Raw genomic sequence first — 25,595 nt, 5'->3', positions numbered from 1 at the left:
GTGTCTTGCAGGTATTTGTTTAAATGTTAAAACAATCCGTGAGATTTAAGTATTATTATCTCTGTTTCACAGTTGAAGAAGGATAGAGAGGTTAGTATATGTGCAAGTACACAGCTATCAAATGGCAGAACAAGAATCACACCCAGAGGGCTGGGGATATAGCTCAGTTGGTAGAGTGCTTGGCTCATATGCACAAGGCCCTGGGTTCAATCCCCAGCACCATTAAAAAAAAAAAAAAAAATCACACCCAGAAAGCCTCCCTCCTTTCAGGGTCGGAAATAAACCATAATGTCATGTGGAAGATGGTTTGGTTTTCTCTTTAACCTGACATTACACATGTCGCCTTGAGAGGTGTACACCTTACCTAGATGAAGGTATCATTGCACAAAAAAAAAATTAACAGTACTTATCTAAACAGTTGGTATTTTATAATATCAGTGCTGAGAAATCTTCATCACATGAGGCTGCACCTGGATTTTTAAAAATAGAAATCATTCAGTTGGTCATGGTGATGCATGCCTGTAATCTCAACTACTCTGGAGGCTAAAGTGGGATTGCAAGTTTGAGGCCAACCTCAGGAATTTAATGAGACCCTGTCTCAAAAAAAAAAAAATGGCGAAGAATGTAGGTCAATGGTAAAGTGCACCTGGGTTCAATCCCTTGTACCACCAAAACAAAAAGTCATTAGAGACAAATCTAGTGAATGAAGTCAAATCATTCCCGTTTTGGTGAAAGTAATGAGAAGTTTTCCTGTGAGAAGGAAGGTGAAAGCAATTTCAAAAAGAAAAGTCCAAAATTCTCTCAAGGAGAGTCAATTTCTCTTAAGAATTGCTTTTATTTCAAAGATCACCATTTTATATACGGTTGTACTTAATAAGTTTCAATGTATTGGATAAAAAGATCCTCATTATTATGATAGATAACTTTTGTGTGAAGAGATTTACATACCTTTACATTTGTCTCCACTGAACACCATACATTACCTTTGTCAAATGTGCATAGTTATACGTGTGTGATGTGTAGAGAGGTCAGCCCCTTCTAGGAGTAATGAAAGATTTATTTCACAGGTTTAAAATAGTAATATTTAGGGCTAGGGTATAGATCAGTGGTAGAGAACCTGCCTAGCATGTGCAGGGCCTGATTCAATCCCAGTACCCCAAACAAAAAAATAATAATAATAATGTGTAATAAGGATACTGAATGTATTGCATGTTAAGGAGATTTCAGAACTCTTTCCTATAGTAAATATAGTAGTCTAAAATATTTTGATTAAATATTTTTCTAATAAATTTTTTATTTCCTTATTTTAAAAATTACGTCCAGCATCACAATTATCTAGGATAACATAAGATATGAACAATAGAGAATATTATATAACTATTACGAATAGTAGTAGCATGGTGCCATCCACCTAATCTAGTGGCTAGGGAATCTGAGGCACGAGGATCACAAATTCAAAAGTCAGCCCCAGCAACTTAGGGAGGTCTTAAGCAACTTATGAAGACCTTGTCTCAAAAAATATATAAAAAGGTAGGAGATGTGATTTCATGGGTTCAATCCCTAGTACCCATCCACAAAAAGCAAATAACATTAGTTAGCGTGTTTTAAATCTTACATGTGAGAATCAAAGTTGACTGTTTTTCCTGTGTTAATTCTCTCAAACCACTTCTATCTATGATGAGAACATTTTAACTTATTTGCAAATCCCTGGATCAGGTTGAAATATGACATGTTTATATGAAATAATGTTAAATTTTCCAAAATCAAAAATATATGCTCTATACAGACCGTCTCCAACTCAATGATGGTTCATCTTAAGATTTTTTTACTTTATGTTATTTTTTACTTTATGTTGCCAAAGCAATATGCATTCAATAGAAAACATACTTTGAATTTTTAAAATTTTTTTTAGTTGTCAATGGGCTTTATTTATTTACTTATTTATATGTGGTGCTGAGAATGGAATCCAGTGCCTCACACACATGCTAGGCAAGCGCTCTACTACTGAGCTACAACTCCAGTTCTGTACTTTGAATTTATTTTAATGTTTTTTTTATTTTTTAGTTGTAGATGGACAAAATACCTCCATTTCGTTTGTTTTTATGTGGTGCTGAGGATCGAACCCAGTGCCTCACTTGTGCAAGGCAGGCGCTCTACCACTCAGCCCCAGCCCCAGCCCTGTACTTTGAATTTTTACCTTTTCCTGGGCTAGCCATATGCAGTACAATACACTGCATTTTCTTGCAATGCTGGGCAGCAACAACAAGATGTATCTTCCAGTCAGCTGCAAGATCATGAGGAGAAACAACCAATACTCTGCAGTGTACTGTGTTGCTAAACAGGATATTTGGTAGGTTATTATTAAATGTACTTTTGATTTATGATATGTTTAGATTAGAGTGGATTTATTGGGACAAAATCCCATCATAAGTCATAGGGCATCTATATGTGTGTGTGTATATATATATACACATACACGCACACACACACACACACACACACAACAATTTATTTTTCTTTTGTTTGTTTGGTAGTACTGGATATTGTATCCAAGGACACTCTATCACTGAACTACATCCTACAGACTCTGTTTTTTTGAGACAAGGCCTTGCCTCAGCATCCTGAATCTCTGGGATTACAGACATGAGCCAATGCACCCAGCAATTTCAGTAACAGAAGTATAAAGACATTTGCAGGGATGTGAATATGTGAATTAATGTTCTTTAGGTCATTCCTCTTTTAAAAGGACTTATGATCATATTTTCTAATTTATGTTTTCTAAAGTCCTGAATCAGTCTTTAGTTCTCACTTGTACAGAGGCCCCTCAATCACTTCACATAAGCTTGTTGTTGCTTGATTTAACATAGACAACTCCTTCCAGCTTTTCGATTCTATGCCTTAAATAATTCTTCAGTATTAGCAATCACATAGTTTTGATCTCAATATTATGATTTCACTTAAGTTCCCAAAAAAGATTTTTTCATTTTACATAATTTTGATTCTGTTAGTGACATATATCACACATACTTTGGTCTGTTACCAACCAGATGTAAGATGTAAAAAGTAAGTGCTAAATACATCATTCTGCATTCATTCATTGGTATAAAAGTGGTCATCCCTTAGGCTTGCTGCTCTTCCCACCTGTACTTAGAAATTTAGACTTAGTAATACCAACTCTCTCAAATCATTCCTGTTTTACAGGTAAACTTGACAGCTTACAGAATTTCTGTAACAACATTTTGAATTTCTGAGAGTGCAAAACTTGAAAAAGAACTGACCTGCCTAGTTTCTTCAGCCTATTGAATGTTTTTAGTCCTTTCTCTTTAATGTTGCCACCTTAACAATCCTTCCAGCTACGCATTTTAAAAGATGTGATGGAGAAGTTATCAGCTGGTGTTTTTAGGTATGCTAAAGTGCCAAATCATTTTTATTTTTCTATTCTCCAGGAGATAATGTTTTTGTTTCAGCTTTTGCAGTATACCTGTTGCCTCCATATCTTATTTAGTTTAGATAAACATTTACCGCTTAATATTTCTCAAAGTATATCTGGTGTTATACCAGTAAGTTTACCCGAAGATAGAAATGTCCTATGAGTTTCCTGCCTTCTGTTCCTTTCTGTACTTCACTCTTTGCATTTTCTCATCACCCCTCCCAAATAATCCATAGCTTGAAAAGAGGGAAAAATACAATATGTTTAAGTTGAATCAGTTTACCACTTAGAATGGATAAAGAAGGTATTTTTCCCCTTGAAAATTTAACCAATTTTAACAGTGGAATACTAATGGACAAGTTTGACCTATTTTAAAATAATATAGCTAAACTAAGGAAACTGTCAACTATTGTCCAGTGTGTTCTGAACATTTGTGACGTTTGTAATAATTTTTCTCTCCAGACCTCAGTTGGATGAACCTATTCCACTGTACGAGGCAAAAGTTTCCATGGAAGTTGTTCAAAAAAATCAAGGAAGAAAAAAGCAAGTTGTTCAATTTTAATCTTCTTCTTTCTCAGACCTCAGCTGGATGAACCATCACAGTATTTGAAGCCAGAGTTTTCCTTGGAAATTGGGAAAAATCAAGGAAGATAAAAGCAAGTTGTTCAGTGTTTAAGCATGTTTTCTGGTTCACAAGATGTTTGGTTATTTGACGTATTTGAAAAATATTTTCCAATTTATTGTGCAGATGATCCAAGATAATTCTATAGCATTTGAAGGGGGTACTCTGGAAGCCATTTTTAATTTTGTTTTTTTTTTTCCCCACACATTTTCCTCTCCTATAAAATTCTTCTAATGGGAAAAACTTCTGCTTTCAGCAAAATCCACACCATTCTACTGAGCCTGTTACAGGCCTTGTTATACTGTGAAAGTAATGCTGTTAATTATGTATTAATTCCATTTTAAACAACTTAACAAGCCTTTCTGTGCTGTCAAAATTCAAGTTTTTCAATATATTTTCAGGTCTCAAAAGTATCTAACTCATATACACTTAAATTTTGTTTTGAAATATTCATTCATTTCGAGTTTCTTCAGGAACAAGGATCACAGGAACTTGTCCTGTGGGAGCTGTGGAGAATTTGCGTGAAGGGCTGGGACTGCCTGGCCTTGGGAAAAGGGTACTGAGCTTGAAGTGTGCTGTTTTCTGAGTTCTCTGTTGGGGAAGGAGGGCATGGGGTAGGCGCTGGCCCTGTCACCACCTCTATGGACGCAGCAGCCCATCACAGCGGCCCCAGAGCCAGACCGCTACCCCTGGTGATGACTTCCCTACTGCAGACTTGAGTAGCGTTCAGCCATTTCGATGCCCAGTGGGGTAGTGCACACCTGCCCTGGGCCAAGTGCTGCCCGCAGTCGCCTCGTCTCACGGCAGGACCACAGCCCAGAACCTGGCTGGAGCGCCCTGAGGAACGCAGCCGGGGGCGGGACCTCGCGGGAGGCCTGCCTGCCGCGCACGTCCCGCGGCGGCGCGCGGGGGCGGGGGCGGGGCCACGTCGGGGGCGGGGCCGCGGCGCGCGGGAAGTGCTTGCTGGGCGGTCCGTCGGCCTCAGCCGCTTCGCGTCATGGCCCTTTCGGTACCCGGCTACTCGCCCAGCTTCAAAAGGCCGCCGGAGATAGTGCGGCTCCGAAGGAGAAGGTCCCGGAGCCAGAAGGCCGCCGCCTCCAGCCCCCTCGAGCTGCGGGAGCCGACGCCTCGCCGCGCCGCCTTGGCGGCCGGGCTGCTCCTCCGCCCCTTCCCGGCCGCTGCTGGCAGAATCGGCGGTCCGACCGCGGCCCGCAGGAACCCTTTCGCCCGCCTGGACAACCGGCTGCGGGTCGCCGCGGAGGCCTCGGACGGGCTGCCCCGCAGCCACCCGGAGGCGCCGAGCTCGGTGAGTGTCTCCGTGTCTGCCAGGCGAGGGGCTGTCATCTTTTCTGGTGGGGTCAGCTGTGAATTAGGGACGGGAAGTTCTAACGTTCGGGGCAGAGAAATGGGCTCGCAGAGTTTCTGTCGCCTGTGGCCTGAGGGTCCTCTGAGCCTCGGGGGCCGATGCTCTTGAAAGACGGGGTTTGTGGAGGCTGCCCCAGGTGCGGCGCCTCTGCTCCAGCGTGGACGTAAACTGCGAGAGAGCGCAAGAAAGCCTTAGAACCGGTCCTGGAGGGCAGCTTGGACGGCACGGTGCTTCTCTCGCACACAAAACTACGCGGGATGGAGGAATAGTGAGGATAAATCTGTTAAGAATTCACGAGCATTTGTCTTAATCTGAAGCCTTTTGGGTCTTTTAGCGTAAAGTTTGTATGTCAGTTATTAAATGCACAAAACTGGCCTTTTTCCCTATTAATTTTAATGTTAAAGTTCAGACCCAAAGTGAAAAAACTGATAGGATTGAATGGAGTGTATATAAATTTGTGTGCACTGGCATTTACTGAGAAGGTGGTTTGCCAGGTGAGCCTCTGTACCCATTCAAAGCAAATTTTAGCATTATTTAAGTTTTAAAAGGACAATTTTCTTATCCTCAGTTTTCAGATACCAATCAAGAAAATGATATGCTATGGGAAGAGACGTTATCTGAAAGAACAACAGCTACGGAACTATCCCAGGTAATACTTTTTAAATATCATTAGAATGTATGTTTTTATAAATGCATCCTCAGAAGCATTTTGCTTGAAAAATAGTTTTGCAGAGATACTTGAAAGTGATTATCTTTGTACCAGAGTTAAAAAGATGTCATCAGCCAAGATAAAGGACTTGGTATGTTATAGTAAGTATTGCTGTAATGGTCACCAGAATTAAAGTAGGCATAGTGGATGAGAGTTGTTGGTTGCCCTTTACCCCCATCAGTTTTTTAACACTCTTCTTTCTTGAGCTTATCACTCAGAGGAACCCCTCCATACTAAGCTACTAATTCAACTTGATCCTTTACTAAATCTTCAAACAAATCCTCTGGTTACCTCCACACAATACCTTATCTACAAGAATTCTTGTACTGTAGATAATGTTGACTTGAAAAGACCGCAAAACAGGTTAATGGTAGATTTTTGAGATCAGAAAATGATTCTGAAATATGGCCTTTAAGGGACCTACCTAAAGTTACCTGCAGGAAGAGCAGCTTAGCCTAAGTTCCAGAGATTCAAAGGCTTTAGGTACTTTATCAGACATTGGGAAGATTTCTACTTTGATAGCAACATCTGTAGTACCATATAAGTGTTCTTTTTAGTAAAAACTAAAAAATGAAATAAGTTCCATTCCAACAACACATTTTTGTTTCTTAGAGAAAACTACTATTAATAGGTCAATATAGCACCTTCCAGAATTTTTCAGTGTGTAGTGTATTTTTAATGATATTTAGTATACAGTTTATATAATTCTGCTATTCAGAGACTGTAGATATGTTAATTAATAAAATATTTAGATTAAAGAGTTTTTCTTGAAACTCTACAGATTTTTGTGTTTTCATTTTCTTTTAAAAGGCTTCACACATATCTTTTTCTGAATTGGATACTCCATTCTCAGAAAATACTGAGTTACCTGTGGACTGGAGTATTAAAACCCGACTCCTTGTCACCTCTTCTCAACCCTTTACCTGGGCAGATCATCTGAAAGCACAAGAGGAGGCTCAAGGTCTTGTTCAGCATTGTAGAGCAACAGAAGTTACTTTGCCTCAAAGTATAAAGGTAATTCTGAAATAAAATAACTTTGTTTTAAAGTAGCCAATAAAGTATTTTAAAAATGCTTCTGTAAAATATCAGAGAGATTTCTTCCCATTAAGTTTTTCTTCTGATATCTAAAGATAAAAAGAGTTGGGGAATTTTGTACCTTCCAAATGGTGCTTTCATACACATTTTTGAGAGATTGTATAATAGCCCATTAAATAGAGAAACCTGTCCTGAGAATTAATCAGTGGTAGAGGCATCAAACCATTCTTTTCTAATGCTTTTTTTGGAGAGAAAATAAAAGGAAATGAAAAGCAATTGACTAGGTTACAAGAGCAGTGGATTTTACTGGTTTTCTTGTATAGAATATATAGTCTTTTTAGATATGCACTGATATCACTACCTAGGTAATGGTCTATTGTAAATTTAGAGTTCTAGAGTGGTTCTAGAGAAATACAATTTTATTGCTTCGAAGCAGCTCATCAACTCAAACTAAGTTAAAAAGAATTACTTAAAACTTTGTATATCTGTTTCAATAAATCAGGAGGATTGTCATATGCATTACCGGTGTACACTGACTATTTTTGAAAGTGTTTCTGTGGGGTACAGGGATTATGTATAGCATAGTGCTCTCTATACAAACATACTTCTCCTGCTTATGAAAGAAAATACAGTTTTTGTTTTTAAGGGTAGTAGAAACAGGAGAATGTTGCCATCTGTGTTATTTGTGTGTTCCTTCTGATATGTTTAGCAGACTAATTGCTCGACAGAAAGGTTTGCCAAAGATAAACTATATTTCAGCCCCTGTAACAGTAATGCTTTTCCATAAAAAGCAATCAAACTTCGTAGATTAAATGTTTGATACACATTGTCTCTGGTGAAATTCTGTACTTCTCATGGGTCAAAAGTGACGCACTATCCCTTCTGGATTTTAGGATCCTAAACTCTCCACTGAGCTCCGTTGTGCCTTCCAGCAGAGCCTTATCTATTGGCTCCACCCGGCCTTGTCTTGGCTACCACTCTTCCCTCGTATTGGAGCTGATAGAAAAATGGCTGGAAAGACAATTCCTTGGTCAAATGATGAAGCAATGCAACACATTTTAATGAGTGACTGGTAAGATTAGTTCAAAACAAAATTTGTGCAATTCAGTGGTGAATTTTTATTTTAGCGGTATCCTTTCCTTATGGAAATATAGACTGGTAGAAGGATCTCACTGCCCTGAATTTTAATAACCAAACATTTAAACTGTTTGCTTCTTTTAGCTCTTATCACTCTTTATCAAAATATGAAAAAAAAAATATATATATATATACATACATACAATAAATACAGATAGGAATAATTATTTAATGTTACTTATCAGTGGCTGCTGCTCTTCTCATTAGCATAAGTTGCCAAGAGAAACTTAACAGCTAGTTATCAATCAATTAAGGTTATTTTTTTGTTTTGTTTTGTTTTTGGTCTGGTAGTAGGGGTTGGACCCAGGAGTGCTCTGTCACTGAGTTACACTCCCACCCGCCAGCCCTTTTTATTCTTTGACAGGATATCACAAAGTTGCTGAGGCTGGCCTTGAGATCCTCCTGCCTCAATCTCCCAAGTTCTGGAATTATAGGTATGCATGACAGCTCAATTAAGTTTTGTTAAGAAAAAGGGTAGCAGATAAACACTATTAAAGTATTAAGAAGTTATCCGTGAGTTCCTGTTATTTCAGTCTTTAATTTTTCTTCATTGAACATGAACACAGTACCTTTATTTTACTTATTTATTTTAAGTGGAGCTGAGGATTGAAACCAGTGCCTCATGTGTGCAAGGCAAGCACTCTACCTCTGAGCCACAACCCCAGCCCCTTAATTCTAGTTTTTTAAAACCAAATTGTACCTAACTGCAAAATTTCAAACCAGAAACTAAAACATTTGTTTTAAGCAAGGTGTCAGACCAAACTATACAAAACCTTAAACATTTAAGTAAATGTTTTAATAATATCTAAGGAAAATTCTTTTGCTTTATAGGTCTGTGAGCTTTACTTCTCTGTATAACCTGCTGAAGACAAAACTTTGCCCCTATTTCTACGTTTGTACCTATCAGTTTACTGTGCTGTTCCGAGCAGCAGGATTCGCAGGAAGTAATGTGATAACAGCTCTAATATCTCCTACAACTAGAGGTTTAAGAGAAGCTATGAAAAATGAAGGTAAAAGTTTAGATTTGCAGTAGGGATACTATACTGCACTTAATATATAGTAAAAATTTGTATATATAAAATTTTAAAAGCTACAATTTGAATTTCTTTAACATTTAATTACTAGTATTATTTGAAGAAACATTTTTTTTTCCTGCAATTGAATGAGCTGTCCATTTCACATAACTTTGAGTTAATAGTGTACCCTTCTCTAATCTCCTAAGTAAAACTTTAGCACAATTGGGCCACAAAGTTACCATCTTAATATACTCTTCTAGAAATTCTTTCATACTACATTTAAATTACCTCCTGAAAAACTTCATTTTTAAAAAATTTATTAATTTATTCTGATTTGTTATATATGATAGCAGAATGCATTTCAATTCATAGTACACAAAAAGAGCACAATTTTTCATGTCTCCAGTTGTACACAGAGTCTCACCATTCGTATCTTCCTACATGTACTTAGGGTAATGATGTCCATCTCATTCCACCATCTCAATAACTTCATTTTTAAACTGGTCAGCCTATCAGTAATCATGAGATCTGTTTAGTAGATTTAATCAACACTTAAAAAGTGAACTGTAACACAGTATAACTTATGAAAAAGTATCACATGTAGTAACATTGTTTTTCTGAGCCTTTTGTTTCAAGGACATGTGTGCATATGTCTGTGTGTTGTGGACTACTGTCAAAGTTTGAAGAAACTGACTTGTTTTTTTCATACAGGTATTGAATTTTCTTTGCCTTTAATAGAAGAAAATGACCAAAAGAAGAAAGCTCATGGAACAAGCATGGGACTTGGGGAGTATGTGATTACAATAAGCTTTTACATAGTCCAGTGACTATGAGTTAGTGAAATAGATTTGTAAAAGTAACAGGTTTGTTAAATAAGGAACTCTAACTGTAGCAATTTCATAGGGAGCAAGCAATAAGTGATGAAGATGAAGAAGAGAGTTTTTCTTGGCTGGAAGAGATGGGTGTACAAGATAAAATTAAAAAGCCAGATATACACTCTATCAAGCTGTATCCTTTTAATTACAACTAATTTTTACTAAATTATGAGCAGTTTAACATTGGGAGTTTAAAATAACTAATCTTAAGTTATCTTTAGATCATATTAAATCTAACTCTCCATTATGACATTAAGACACAGGACCCTAGATATCAATAAACTCTGAACTATTAAATGATTTTTAAGTGAAAACATTTCATGTTGGCTAAGTATGTGGGAGAAGTTTTTGACTAGAGAATGAATTCAGTTTTTATCAGTTACCAGTTTCTAGCAAATTGAAGTGGCCAACGTTAAGTGGATTTCAAACTTATGAAAGCAGTGAAGAGGAAGTGGTAACGTTCTCATTTTGTTTGGGAAAATGGGTCACAGGTGATTAAGAATGAAGGTAACTATTTTCCCATTGGTGTGGGATTTGCTTTTGTAATTTCCTTGATTGTCATCTTCAGCCGTAAAGAGAAACACGAAGTGCAAATGGACCACAGACCTGAGTCTGTTGTGTTGGTGAAAGGAATCAACACCTTTACACTGCTGAACTTTTTGATCAACTGCAAGAGTTTAGTTGCTACCTCAGGTGCACAGGCAGGACTTCCACCAACCCTTTTATCCCCTGTAGCTTTCCGAGGTGCCACAATGCAAATGCTTAAGGTAATTAAAAGAAATTATACACTTCACGAATTCCTATAACCTACCTTCTAAGAGGAACTTTTTGAAGATACGATTCTTTTTAAAATTGTTTAAATTGTAGATGAACACAGTACCTTTATTTATTGCTATCTGGTGCTAAGGAGCAAACCCCGTTCTTCATACATGCTAGGCAAACTCTCTACCACTGAGGCACAATCACAGCCCTACTGTCATACTTTTTGCGGGGGATGAGTGGGTACCAGGGATTTAACTCTAGGGCCATTGAGCCACATCCTCAGCCCTATTTTGTGTTTTATTTAGAGACAAGGTCTGAGTTGCTTAGCACCTTGCTTCTGCTGAGGCTGGCTTTGAACTCGTGATCCTTCTGCCTCAGCCAGTCTCAGGAGTACTCAACCACTGAACCACACTCCCAGCCCTATTTTGTATTTTATTTAGAGACAGGTTCTCACCGAGTTGCTTAGTGCCTAACTGTTGCTGAGGCTGCCTTTGAACTCAGGATTCTCCTGTCTCAGCCTCCTGAGTTGCTGGGATTACAGGCATGTGCCACTGTGCCCAGCTCCAATATGATAAATTCTTTGTCTTTAAAAAATAACTCCTAGCAGTGTTGTACTTAACATGTGTTTTGTTTTTCTCCCTGTAAAAAAGTCTTTGATATAACAGTTATATATATCAAAGAAATACCTGAAAATTTATGACATTGATTTTACTTGAATTATATGAAAACTTTTAATGAATAAAGTATAATTGACAGTAAACACATTTTGGTTTTAACCTTTTTTAAAAAAAAAAAAAATATTAGTTGATGAACCTTTATTTATATGTGGTGCTGAGAGTCGAACCCAGTGCCTCGCACATTCTAAGCAAGGGCTCTACCAGTGAGCCACAACCCCACTCCCTTAGTCTCCTTTCTTGCCATTTAAGGACAGTTAATCTCATTTATTCACCAAGGCAAAGACATAGTCAAGAATGTCATGTCATAGATCTCAGAAACTGGATCATTGGTTAAATGAAAAAAAAATGTATATCTGTATTGAAATATATATTCTCTTAACAGCAATAGAATTGATTTTCCCCAGTATTCTATATTGTCAATAAGTAAATAATTAGATAAAATGCTATATGAAAAAAAATGTATTGGAAATCTCATACAGAGGATACTGGAGATACTGAAAATTTACTAAACATTTTTACTCATAATAATGTATTGATGTCTTGAAAATTATTTTCCATAATTATTAGAGAAGAAACCCCAAATGAAAATGTTTTGAGTGCACTTCTAAGGAACAAATGCTTGAGAGATGGTGATCGTAATTTCCCTTTTTTTTCTTATGAAGGCACGAAGTATTAATGTAAAGACACAAGCTCTTTCTGGATACAAAGATCAATTTAGTATGGAGATTACAGGTCCAATCATGCCTCATGCTCTACACTCTATGACCATGCTACTCAAATCATCACAGAGTGGGTCATTCTCTGCAGGACTATATCCACATGAGCCAACAGCTGTATTCAATATCCGCCTGCCACTGGAAAAAATACTGGATAAAGTAAGTACACCCCTATCAACAGACCATTTTCATTATAGGTAATTTCCTCTAACTGAAGGAAATAATTTATAGTGAGCTGAATTTGTTTAAAGTTGTGAGACTGCTAATTAAGAATTGCAAAAAGGAAAAATCATGTCTACATGTAATTTTTGTGGGTAAATTTTTTGAATTTAGGCTACTAATGATGACTAAGAACTTTCAAAACTTGAAGATGAGTTTTACCATTGCTCTGACTCAAAGGTTAATAGTGCAGATTCTTTTGTAGTTTTATGTAAACATTTTTACTATGGGTATTTACTTAACCATATTTTCCTATAAAAATAACATTTAATATTTTAAGACTTTATTACTGTATACAAATTCTTAGGATTGACTTCTGTATATACGATTAATTACACAAATGGGCCATCTGTCAAAATTCTCATGGTAATTATTTAAAATCAAGTTTCAGAGAAAACGTGCTTTTTAACGACATATACATTATTTCCACAGGAAGTTGTTCATAAGGAGCTTACTAACTGTGGGTTGCACCCGAAGACTCTGGAGCAACTTAGTCAAATACCATTACTGGGGAAATCATCTTTACGGAAAGTGGAAATGAATGACTACATGTGTAATTGGAGATCCTGAGCACCAAAGTAAGCCTAAAAGGAATCTTTGAGGAAAAAAAAAAAAGCAAGGAAATTCAAGATTCTTATACCTTTGGCTTTAAAGTTCATTTTGGAAGTTAAAGAAATGAATATACTTAAAGATGTTCAAGTGTTTATGAACATTAACTTTCTATATTAACTTTTATTACATGCACTGAGCAATAGCATTAAGGCTTTAAATCATTTTCCTTTTACTGTTTTGAAACTAGATTTTGAGGTATGAAGACGATGCATTTTTTAAAAACCTCAAATAATTTGAGAATTTTATATCGCTATAGTCCCAACTGTACACTGAGTAGAAAACAATTAAAATTGACAGTTATTTCATGGCATTGTGACTAATGGTGTCAGGGCAAAAATATTACTTTAGTAATTTTCCTAAGAGTAACAGACTTGTTTTATTAAAAATGGTAGAAAATAAACATAGGCAATATGTGGAGCTGGTTGGTGATGTACCTACCTGATATATTTCCTACTGGTAGTTGATATATCAAGTTTTAAAAGGATATTCTAATCGTATGCCTATTATGACAAAGTAGCATTTCATTTTCTTTTGTGTGCATGTGTTGTGTGTATATGCATGTGTGTAAAAGTATTTTCATATAAACATGGTTGGAGATCAAAGGCACTGGGTAAAGAAATAGTATTAGTGAAGATGTGTTCACTTCATAATCGAGAAAATAAAACACCACATTTATTCCAGAGAAGTTTGTATTTGGGCCTTGAGCTTTTGAAAATAAAGTTTAGAGACATAGCATATGAATACCACTGTAATACACATGAAATATTCTATCAGACCCTAAAAATTAACATAAATTTAAACTTTCTCATAGTCAACAAAATAGTGGCTGGTTGCCAATTTTATTAGATAAGTTGGTTACAGCATTTTAATTATCAATTTACGTCTATCTAGGTGTAGCTGAAATTCAAAATGCACATCAAAGTAAAACTATATCACAACTCAAGCCATACTAAATGTACTTGGCCTCTGCAGTAAATTCTAATCAGACTTCATTTTGACACCCCTTCTTATGACCCAAGTGGCTTAAATGGGAATGCAGGACTTAGTGCTGATCATCACACAACATACCACTTTCTTTTTATAACCTCTACAAAATTTTAAGGGGAGATGGTGGCATTAGCCCTGTGGAACAGATCTTGCTTGATTACCTCAATAACACTGGCCCAGTATCTGTCCAGCAGAACCCATTGAGAAATAGTACAAGGTGCACAGCCCTTCACTGATTACAGGCAAGTGTTACAGCAGCCTAGCCATAAGGAAGGGAGTTACATCATAGTACAAAATACAGTATAAAAGCGTTATTTAACATTCCACACTGAAGATTACTGATGCCTTCAAACAATTGTTTGGATGTTAGCCACTTAAACAAATACATCACTAAGGTAAACAATATAAACATACCAAAACCCTGTATGGTTAAATACAATTTCCATGGTACAAAAATCAAAGCCTGGAGATGTTTGTACAGATTGCTTTTTACACAATGTCTTAAATTGCCAAATATTTACAACATTAAAGAGGAAATACATTGTGATGCAGAGTAAAATTATCTGAAATGATTAATATAAAACCTCAATCTATCTACGTGAGGCACTCCTGAAGCAAGTGGCATTAGCCATGAGGTCCTTTGGTACAAGGCCCATTGCTTGAAGAACCACAGTAGCTGCTGTGGCTTTAGCATGCTTCTTATTAGGGCTGGCAAAGCTGGGCTGGTAAGCGCTTCCATTTATCAATACCTATTCAAGAAAAACATACAATTGGGCTGGTAAGGGCTTCCATTTCTCAATACCTATTCAAGAAAAACATACAATAAGAACAGCATCAAACTTTAATATCTATTAGCTTTGTATTTTTTCACTAAATGCTAGAAAAATAATTTACAAAAATATAAAACCCATACTATGTAAATTAATGTCAGCCCAGAAAAAGCCAAATGATTTGCAAAAAGGGACTGCAAGTTAAGAGCAGTTTTCCAACTTAAAATTAAAATATGAAAACAAAAAAAAAAAAACCAACAACCTGATGAAAGTACTAGATTAACTTCCCACGTTCCACTAGAAAATATGAACAACTTGTTTACCAGATTCTGCCCAATCTTTCAAAAAATCCAACCAATCTACCCACACACATACACCCCCAACCCACAGACTAATAATATTATATTACCCTCTTAACTTTTAAGTCACCAAAATAATAACATATTCAATTAGTGCAGAAATTCATATTTACCCTAAAGAGAAAATGTTTGCGATGATCAGGGCCACTATCATGGACCAAGAGAAATTCAGGTGGTTGCCACCTTCTCTTATTACAAATTTCCATCAAGGCAGATACAGGATGTTTGCCTGCAAAGAAAAAAAAACAACCAGTTCTGAATTATTTCCTATATCTTTTGTAACAAATTACGATTCAAGATTTAGGTGGAGCAAGATGGAAATTCAAAAATGTGCTCTCACCTGACAGATCTTTCATTGCAGCAGAGAAATTCCCAGACCTCTTTTGTGCTCTTTCTCCTACTGCAACAAGACCTTTAAAAAAAAAAAAAAAAAAGCCAATTTTCACTAAATCAATTTCAAAAGCATCACTTTCAAGGATAATAGAGAAAAACTCCCAGTATTGAAGCCTGAACCTCAATGTTTTCAAGTAAAATATTCAACTGATTCATACAATCTTTCTTTTAAGTTGTAGATGGACACAATGGTGCCAGGGATCGAACCTAATGCCTCACACACCCTAGGGAAACACTCTACCACTGAGCCACAACCCAGCTCTAACATTTATAATTTTAAAATCATATATGATCTTGGAACATGTTTATATAGTATAAGAATCTAGTGTGTAAACAAATATACAAATTAAATACCATTTGTTTACCATATGTTGATAAAATAAACATCTCCAGTTTATGCAATACTAGCTATTTTTCCAAATGATCTTATAACTTCCTGTCTTAAAAACAATGTGTTAGCTGGGTGTAGTGGCACATGCCTGTAGTCCCAGATACTCAGGAGGCTGAGGCAGGAAGATTGTAAGGTGGAGGTCAGCCTGGACAAGTTAGCAAGACCCTTTCTCAAAATATAAATGACTAGGGGTGTAGGTTCAATGGTATACCATTTCCCTAGCAAGTGTAAGGCCTTGTGTTCAATCCCCAGTACCACAAAAACAATCAAAATAATGCTGTTAAGAATCTGTTCCAGAAAAAGATACTGTCTCGAGGGATTTATAAATGAGTTTTCACATATTTTACTGGAAACTTCAGTCACTCCCTTTGCTAATTATATGCCAGTATATTATTTTATCATCCAAAAACCTGTCCTTTCTGCAAACTTATACCCAAATCATGTACAATTCTAAGGAGAATACTTCCTGGGATCATGCAGTGCATACTTGGTACACAAGCATTCTGTTCCCAAATTCATCAACACAAGTAAACTTATTAACGCCACGTTATTGCTCAACTACAGAAACAAAAAACATTTCACTTCTGTAAAAATCGGGCCTAAACAAGCTATGCTGAGCTAACAGCCACTGGTGATTCCACTCAGAACACATTCCCAGGCAAGAAAACTGTTTAAAGATACTAAGTGACATTTTCTGAGTATACTAGCAGGCCATATAGACCTCACTCAACTGCTTCATATCAGAATATTGTGGGGCTGGGGATGTGACTCAAGCTGAAGCGTACTCTCTTAGCATGCGTGAGACACTGGGTTTGATTCTCAGCACCACATAAAAATAAAATATGGATATTGTGTCCACCTAAAGAACTAATAAAAAATATTTAAAAAAAAAGAATATTGTAACTTCCAATGTGCACCAACACAAGTTAATATGAAGAGGTAATAACACTGTTGTCAGTAGTTGATTTACTGTTCTCCAGCCAACAACTTTACGACCAAGTGTGAAAAAAAGGAAAAGCAAAAACAGTTTATAGACAAAAGACTATCAAATAAGGAAAAAAATGTTAAATATTTGAGAAAGAAAAAAATCAGTTCTTAGAAATGAAGGTAAATAAATGGTCCCTGTCAAAAGAATACATAATGACATCTACTTAAATTTATAGTCAAAAATCAGAAACATGAAAATTTTATATTTCAACTAGCATTGATGAAAACTGCCTTTCAAAGTTCAAACCATTGTCCCATCTACATATAGATTAGCTAAAGTTGTTTGTTTCTGCAAAACAGCTGTGCATTACACAGGAAGAGATGCCACTAATTCAGAATACTAAGACCACAATAAATGTACAGAAGATGAAACCCTAAAATGTTAAAAGAGATATAATAAACATTTCAAAAGAAAACTTATTACCTTTTCGGTCTGTCTTAAAATCAACTAGGATAGGTTCCTTATTTCCTTCTTTGTTTTTTCCTAATCCTTCTCCTTCTCTCCAGCCCATTTTTCTCATCAAAACGGCTCCCATTCCTCCAGTTACCGGGGCTGCTCTTAAGAACTGATCCTATCCAAAGAAAGAAAGGTAAAATGTCCCCATTTTACAATTAGAACTTGACTACAGACACACTGGCAACTTTCTAAAAAGAGAAATCTTATTTTACTTCTAGATCTGTTATAGCAATTAAATGCTTCTGTACTTATATATATTGTAGTATATGTGTTCTAATTATTTTCACATTAACAATAGTATTTTGAAAGTCAAATGGCAATTTTAAAACAATGGCCCCTCAGCCCCCCTCCAAAAAAAAAATAGAACACTCCTGTTTTCGTCCACTATTTAGCTTCACTGGTATCTCTTCTTAGCTTGTAAAATAAAAAGAAGGCAATGTTAAAACAGTCAATAATATTAATTGTCCCAGGTGTACCTATTTTATGAATAAAGCCCAGAAATTGTTTAGAAATAGTTTGAAAACTGAAGAAGCATACTGTTGTCATCCAAAGTTTTCTTCCCCATTCTACTATAAAGCAAGTATAAATATTTTTTACTTAGAAAATCCCTAAGAAACAAAATAACTCTTTAAAATTTACACCACATAAACTACCCTGTAAGCATACCAAAATGTATTTGAATTCTTTTAAAACCTAGCTTGATGTTAAAAACTTTTAAAAAACTCCTTAAATGTTTACATACCTAGGCCTCGGTAGCAGCAGTGTTGTGAATAGTACGGCTGGCACTGACCGGGGCAAGAAGACAGCTACAAGGATTTGGCCCTGAAACAAGTTTCCATACAGAGGGGTGAAAGTTCACAGGTTATTCTGTGAACAATCATCTCTCTTGTATCCAACCCACTGAACCATAATTTCCATCAAAGCAGCAAACCACTTAATGTCCTAAGATGCACAACTATATACATTAGCATGGTCAATCATGGTAAGAAACAGTCAATGCCTCTTTTTAATGGGCATCAACAATACTGAAATCTATGGATCTGTATGGCCATTTTTTAAAAGATTTGGAAACATTTCCAAATCATGTTTTATTTTCCCTTGTGATTAAATTTTAGGTTAATGCTCTACAGGAAATAGCAAAAATCTTAATCAACAGGAGTCAAAAACATTGGTAGCTCAGAAAATAGTATGCATTATCCTTTCCTACATTGATAAGTTACTAGAAAATGTACCACAACTGGGTTTTTACACAGTAATAAAACTGTATAATCTTTTGTTTCCCAGCTTTATAATTAAATACTAGGAAACATGCCAATGATATGTGAATAGACATTAAGTTCAACAAGGTGCTCTGATGGAAGGAGGCAGCTGTGGAGGTAAAAACATACCCCTGGTTCAGTTCCTTATTTGGTGCAGGCCATGCAGTGTAGATGTATAAAGAGAAAAGTTAGCTGATGCTTGGTATCAACTGCCTTGATGCTACACACCTAGAATGGCTTTTACTTACTTCCAGGTTCATCTGCCCCTCTTTTCCAGGAAACACTCCTAAAAAAAAGGGCAACTGTGCAGACAGAGTACAATATAAATCCCCAAATGACCCCAGTCTCCAACTGTTTCCATTTTCTAATATCTTCATTTGTTTCCTTTACCCAGGGTATATGCAGTTCACTAAAAAAAAAATCTGATTTATCTGAGTCCCACAATATTTATCAAGTCCATATCCAAATAATTTCATTTCAGAAAATAGTTTCTTATAAATCAATTACCATTTTAAATCTTTTAATAATTGAGAACACTTCTAAAACTTTCCTCTTAATCTAAAATAATACAGCAACAAACTAAAAACACAGAACGTTGACATTCCCTGGGGTTTTTATTTTTAACACATGAGAGTGATGGCCTACCCTAAAATAAGAGAAGTTAAATGATTACTTAGACAGGTTTTCGGAACATTTCAACATTTAATGAGTAGACAGTATTTGAGATAGAAAACTTAAATTTTCATTTGCCCTATGACTTCTAAATGTTCTGCCCCATTTTTATAAAATACTCTCTCCTTAATTGATAGTAAGCAAATGTTCTTTAATTTTACACAGACATTTTCCAGGATGTATTGCTTTTTCCTATAATATTTAAAGCTTGGGTCTTTATACATCTTTATCATTATAATTCATTAAAATTATTTCCTTCCCAAAGTATATTTTAAAGGTTCTCCTAAACATTTTATATGTTTAAAAGTCTGTCCTAGCTGCAACACTGATAATACCAAAATATATATATATATATATATATATTTTTTTTTTTAAAGAAGATTTATATGGAGCGAATTTTAATCAGTTAAATGATTCACTTTCTAAAGGTTACTTAACATGATATTTAGATGTAAACTAACAGGGAGCAGCACGAGCCCATCATTATACAAATGAAGACCAAAATTTTGCAACTGAAGCACATTCATAAGTTTCTACCTAGCACTGTACATGACTGTTCATTATGTGCCTAAACACCTCTAAGCTTCACATCTAATTTCCTGAATTACTGAGCACTGAGCTTCAAGACTAAATACTAAAGAATCCAGACTGAGGTATAGCTCAGTGGTAGATCTTGTGCTCAGCATGCTTGACAAGGACCTATGTTATATACCCAGCATCACCAAAAAAAGAAGATGGAAAACAAACAGATGTACATTTATAATTCTTCCCACTAAGTAATATAAAATATTAGTATATAAAGTTAATCCAAACTAGAATATTTTGCTAGATTATCACTTTTTTTCAACACCAACCGCCCCCCCATTAATTTTTTTTAATGGATCTGAGTATGTACTCATTGTATAATTAGTGCAACTGTCTTCAAAAAAAAACAGGCCAAATAAGGATATGTCTTATATTAATTTGTTAATAAGAGCATTAACAGAGAATGTGTTACCAAAACTAGAAATGTTATAATATCCAAAGCAACTATTATCTCATTTTCTGCAAACTCAGCTCATCCATGAGTGGCAGCCATTGCAATTCTCTATAATATGTACCCATCACATTACTGATTACTCTTCTTTGAGGTTGTAAAGGACCTGTCTCCATTTGACACTTGGGAGACTTTGAAATTCCAAAATATTACTTGCCCACGATCACACAAGGAGTCAGGAATACAGCAGGATAAAGAAACCTTCCCAATCCATTAGTACACGCAGCCTCCCAGTTTCAGCACTGCTATACTGCCAGTACTCCTGAAACAAATTTCTCATCACCCATCAAACCAAACCACAACCCTTCACCAGAATACATTTCTTCAAAAAGCCCTTTTTAACCACCTAAGACTCCCCCAACAATGAGGCAGCCGTAGGTGGAGTTCACACCTCACTGCAGGAATCTGAGACCAGGTGCACCTACATCTTCGAAGCACAAGGTGTCCGTCCTCTCCCTTGATTTTAGGTATAATATCCTGTTTTTTCATGAAATCAGCGGTTCTCAAATTAAGCCTGTGGATCACCAGAGGCCATCAGGGCCTAAATGGTGGTCCACAGATAGTAATCTACATCCCCATCCCACCCCCATTCCCACCCTTCAACACTGCCCACCCCACACTCCAGCCATCCTCCCCCACCTTCCAGTCCCATGGCAAGTTCACCACATGCAGTGCTAATACTAGGGCCTCCCAACCACTTGCTATAACTAACAATGGACCACCACATAGGGACCTGAGGCTGGAAGTCACAACACGTGTGAGGAGTAGGAGCCAAGGGATCTTATAAGAGGGCGCAGGCACTAAATGAGAAGGCAAGGACAGAGGAATAGAGGAATGGAACATTAGGGTAGTAGAGGGTTCTTGGGGGCACTGATCCACAAAAAAATAAACCTGTAATAAAGTATCCCATGATAAATAAAAATTTTGAGAACCACTGCTTTGAAATGATTAGGTTAGTAGTCCAACGGAAATTGTGGGATGTTCTGAACAATACCAGATACAGTTAGCATTCAAAACAAGTTAAAATAAAACCACCCCCACCAAAACCAGCAGCAGCACCAAAAATAAATAAATAAAAAATAACCTCAGGATATAAACTGAGTGGCTCTTGAGCCATATTTATACATTTGCCATTGTCTCATGATTCCGGTCCATCTTCAGCATCCATCCTGGAGTATATACACATAGCAAATTTACTCAGGAACTTTGGTTAGAGTCACTGACCTCTTCATGTATTTTTAATAAAACAGTAAAAAAAATTTTTAAGTTTGTACAGCAACACTTTTGTATGTGCATATGTTGTGTACCTTTTTAATCCAGGCTTGGGCACCAGTATTGGCCAACTGTTCTTGTGTTAGAACCTGTACTCCTGTACTTCCGGTGAACTGTCCAGGAATAGAGTTCAGCTGAGCCCAGGCATCAATCTGAAGAAAAGAAGCCGCCTTATTTAAGTAAAATTATTTATATAATTAAAATGCTACTGACAATAATTCACGAAAGAAAAATGATTTACTTCCTTTAAGGGATAAATAATAGACTAAAAAATTTTGTACTTTTAAAATATACTGAAATGATGCATATTTAAATTTAAATGTTTTCCTAAATCTCCCACAGCAGCAGTTTTATAGAATGAGATATATTTAACTGAAACTTAAATTATCAGTTACATGAAAAACGTTAAGACTTCATATTGCAAAGGCTCCCTGCCCTCCCTTTTTACCTACTGCATAAAGATGTATTCTAATAAATGTCATGATCACCTGAACTTTTAATCACTTCCTTTGAGATAATACAATCCAGAACTAAGTTCATGACACATGCATAAGATTAATAAGTACAGGAAATTGTGTACTCAGATACATTAACAACTTCCTTAAAAAACTATGGATTAGTCAGGCATCGGGGAGGATGGCTGTGGAGTGTGGGGTGGCACACACTTATAGTCCCAAGAGCTCTGGAGGCTAAGACAGGAGGATTGAAAGTTCAAAGACTGCCTTAGCAGCAACTTGGTGAGACCCTCTCTCTAAATAAAATAAAAAATAGAGGTGGGGATGTGGCTCAGTGGTTGAGTACCTGAGTTCAATCCCTGGTACCAAAAAAAAAAAAATGTATGGACTATAACATTAATCACCATTATTGTGATAAAAGCTTTCATTCAAATTAAACTTACTGCACACCTGGTATTGTCAGAAACACCATTTCCTAACAGTGTACACTGTTCTATATAAATTTACATAGAAAGTTAAAAGAATGGAAAAGTTATCCATTGTAAAAAGCAAAGACTGCATTCAAATTCTCTGAGTTTGAATCCCAGTCCTCCAACTACTGTTTTGTGTAATCTTGGGTATCACTTAACCACTCTTTAACCATTTCCTCAGGTGAAACACGTAAACTAATAGTAACAAATACACATTCGTAGGGCTACTGTGGGCATTTAGCTATTTTTATATATATAGGAATTTTTTCTATTTTGTTCACTAACTATAGTATACAATAAACATTTACTGAACAATCAGGCTTTAAATCACTTTCATTTAAAATAAATCAGCTTAATAATCAATGCTTCATCACAATTTATGATTTTATCACAACTCATCTATTTTTTGTGAAATTCTCATTTAAACATTAAAACTTCTACATACCCGTTCTTGAGCTCGATTTAACATGCTCATGGCTTCAAGGTCAAATGCATTCTCACTGAGTCTTTTCTGAGCAAGTGCCCGTTCGCTCATTGCTGTAGAGATGTCCACAGGCTAAGAAAGAAAACATAGATAATTATCTCAAATTACCAAAGCCCCCTAAATTATAATAAATGTTCCTATCTTTAATTACTACATGTCAAAAAATATTCTTACATATTAGTAATCTTGTTATAAGTAAGAAGACTCAAAAAAAGTAAATTTGGAAAGAATATTACGTTTAAAACTATCAGATGCAGCAGAACCCAACACCAAATCTGAATAACTTCAGCTGTATTTTCTCTAATATCTACATTTCTAAAATATTACCCTGATTTACAGAGAGTTCCATTAAGAGCTTAAACTCTTATTATTTATTCAGAGGCTATTTTGAGCTATTACAAATTTTATAGTCTGTAGTAGTTCTCATTTGACCCTGAGTATTGGCATAATAGCAATAAGTGAAGAAAATAATAGCAAAGTGAAGTTCTTGGAATAAGCAAGCGGAAAACCATTATGACGTCAATGATGGCTCCTTCAAGCAGCACATCGTTCACCTTCCCGCAGGTATGCACAAATAGAGTTTGATATTAAGAACTGAATTTCTTCAAAAAATACATTCAGTATATAAATAAGTCTTTTTAAGTTTGCAGTTTACATACATTACTAAAGTTAAAATACTTTTGTGGAAGTCCATAACATCAATGATTAAACAAGATTCTCATTCTCATCAAAGGTTATATTCCAGCTTTTAAAACCTTACACTAGGGCTGGGGTGTAGCTCATTGGTAGAGTACTTGCCTATTCATGCACAAGACCCTGGGTTCGATTACCAGCAGGGGCCACCACAGACACAAACAAACAAAAAAAAAAAATCAAAAGAAAAAAAAACTTAAGGGATAATTTTTGTATTTTAAAAAGGGTAATTCTTACAGCAAATTCTCAATATGTCAGATTGTATAAAGTTTAACCTATTATTTCATGGTTTTTATCTAAAATTAGGAGCACAAGTTGATTTGTATCAACTAATTCTTTATTTTTCTTTTAACATCTTTAACCAATCGATATTTTCTAGTTATTTCACCAAGAAAATTATTTTTGTAAAATGCTTGTGTGACTCGTGAAGGTTTTGATGTGATTAGGATATGACAAATATAAGGAACTCAATAACAGCTAAGGATTTTTATTAATTAGAACTACCTTAGTTTGATAATGTATTGTGTATGAAATAACTCTTAAAAATGAGCTCTATATAGTACAGAAGGCTATTATGACTGAGAATATAATTCATGCATTAGGATTTACTAATGTTCCTTTTCCTATCTTCAGAACCCTTTATCACACCATCATTCTTAGTTTTCTTGCTGAAATACCTAAGATTCCTTTAGCCAAATCAAGTTTTTCTTCCACAATTCGTAAATTCCCCAATATAATTCCTTCTTAGAATTAAGTGCAAATTAAATTGAATTCATTCTGTAATTCTTAATTAGACTGTTCTATAAACTGTTTTCTTGAATGAAAGATCCTAAGTGCTTAATCAACTAAGTAATTTATCCACACAAATGGAAGTATTTCTAAGGCCTAAATAAATTAAGCAAAGTTAGACTGAAAAACTAAGAAATGTACTATGTTCATGTTTCATTTCTGCTGTAGGTAATTTAATTCCTAGTATTCAAATGTTTTATGTGATTCCTTGGATTTTAAGTGGGTATACAGATATTTCAAGACAAGATTTATGTCCAATAGGCCTACATTTAGATGTCTCCTAAAATGCTGAAGAATTATCAAGGTAATTTTTGAAGGACCACCAAATGATACAAGTACTGTCTAATTAATCTCCCCAGACTTTGGTTTTCACAGCAACCTATAAATCTGAGTGTTAGGGTACTTAGATATAAATAAGAAATATTTATTCTGGATAAATAAAATCTGAAGATATCAGGAAAAATGTGTCTACCCATTATCCCAACCCATAAGCCCTAACTATAAATTAGGAAACTAATTTTCTCCAAGTGGAACACAAATGAATATACCTGTGAGTCATCCTGCTAGAGATATTTTAGATGTTCATATGTTGTCTTTTTAGCCTTTATGGTAAGAAGTAACCTAAATAGTTCATCATTTACCCCCAGAATGAAAATTTGTATCATTAATATTTCATATTAAATTCAAATCCCTCTATGAATGGAATCTTAATATAGGAACCCTGATGTTTACTTCAAATTTACTTTAGTTTATAAAGTTCAACTCTTTTTTTCTTTTGTAAGGTAGGACAATCCATCAATAGGTCTATTCATCAACAGGCTTCCTAAGTTCATATCAATCATTTATTCTTAAGTAGTACTTTAAATATTCTATATTTATATTTTTAAATGTGAAAATTATGCTGCAAATAGAATGACTCCAGATTATCTTAACCTTTTGAGGGTC

General features: G+C 35.6%; 3 protein-coding genes across 8 annotated transcripts in view; 2 read left to right on the top strand and 1 right to left on the bottom strand.

Annotated features, from left to right (window-relative positions):
* Positions 1-4,486, top strand: part of Cryzl1 (crystallin zeta like 1) — a 32,103-nt gene extending 27,617 nt beyond the window's left edge. For 2 of the 4 annotated variants that reach the window (XM_046439286.2, XM_046439288.2), the window contains exons 12-13: positions 3,358-3,403; positions 3,893-4,486. In XM_046439286.2, the coding sequence (XP_046295242.1) occupies positions 3,358-3,403; positions 3,893-3,992 (146 nt within the window). In that variant the 3' untranslated portion in view covers positions 3,993-4,486. Of the gene's footprint in view, positions 1-3,201; positions 3,404-3,892 lie in introns of all 4 variants that reach the window. The other 2 variants (XR_006850699.2, XM_046439287.2) reach the window with 2 other exon arrangements.
* A 514-nt stretch (positions 4,487-5,000) lies between these two features.
* Donson (DNA replication fork stabilization factor DONSON) lies at positions 5,001-13,481 on the top strand. The gene is made up of 10 exons (XM_046439285.2): positions 5,001-5,358; positions 5,987-6,067; positions 6,938-7,141; positions 8,056-8,234; positions 9,131-9,309; positions 10,027-10,105; positions 10,219-10,323; positions 10,759-10,957; positions 12,292-12,504; positions 12,997-13,481. The coding sequence occupies exons 1-10, from the start codon at positions 5,050-5,052 to the stop codon at positions 13,132-13,134; spliced, it is 1,686 nt and encodes a 561-aa protein (XP_046295241.1). The 5' UTR covers positions 5,001-5,049; the 3' UTR covers positions 13,135-13,481.
* A 366-nt stretch (positions 13,482-13,847) lies between these two features.
* Son (SON DNA and RNA binding protein) overlaps positions 13,848-25,595 on the bottom strand; it is a 31,802-nt gene continuing 20,054 nt past the window's right edge. Inside the window, exons 7-12 of one of the 3 annotated variants that reach the window (XM_046439278.2) lie at positions 23,130-23,240; positions 21,795-21,911; positions 17,488-17,635; positions 15,633-15,704; positions 15,406-15,521; positions 13,848-14,912 (exon numbers count right to left, since the gene is read on the bottom strand). In XM_046439278.2, the coding sequence (XP_046295234.1) occupies positions 14,754-14,912; positions 15,406-15,521; positions 15,633-15,704; positions 17,488-17,635; positions 21,795-21,911; positions 23,130-23,240 (723 nt within the window). In that variant the 3' untranslated portion in view covers positions 13,848-14,753. Of the gene's footprint in view, positions 14,966-15,405; positions 15,522-15,632; positions 15,705-17,487; positions 17,636-18,262; positions 18,343-21,794; positions 21,912-23,129; positions 23,241-25,595 lie in introns of those variants that run through there. The other 2 variants (XM_046439279.2, XM_046439280.2) reach the window with 2 other exon arrangements.

Source organism: Marmota monax, unplaced genomic scaffold (assembly GCF_021218885.2).
Source record: "Marmota monax isolate L192 unplaced genomic scaffold, Marmota_monax_Labrador192_F-V1.1 WCK01_AAM20220418_F8-fsc00125, whole genome shotgun sequence".
In the NCBI taxonomy this organism is placed as follows: domain Eukaryota; kingdom Metazoa; phylum Chordata; class Mammalia; order Rodentia; family Sciuridae; genus Marmota; species Marmota monax.
This window is presented reverse-complemented; position numbering and strand designations above follow the sequence as displayed.

Bases quoted from the DNA above. Each gene is read 5' to 3' on its own strand.
- Donson (XM_046439285.2), top strand. From the start codon at position 5,050: ATGGCCCTTTCGGTACCCGGCTACTCGCCCAGCTTCAAAAGGCCGCCG. The intron at 10,958-12,291 runs GTAATTAAAAGA...TTTCTTATGAAG, and splicing joins CCACAATGCAAATGCTTAAG to GCACGAAGTATTAATGTAAA. The intron at 12,505-12,996 runs GTAAGTACACCC...TTATTTCCACAG, and splicing joins TGGAAAAAATACTGGATAAA to GAAGTTGTTCATAAGGAGCT.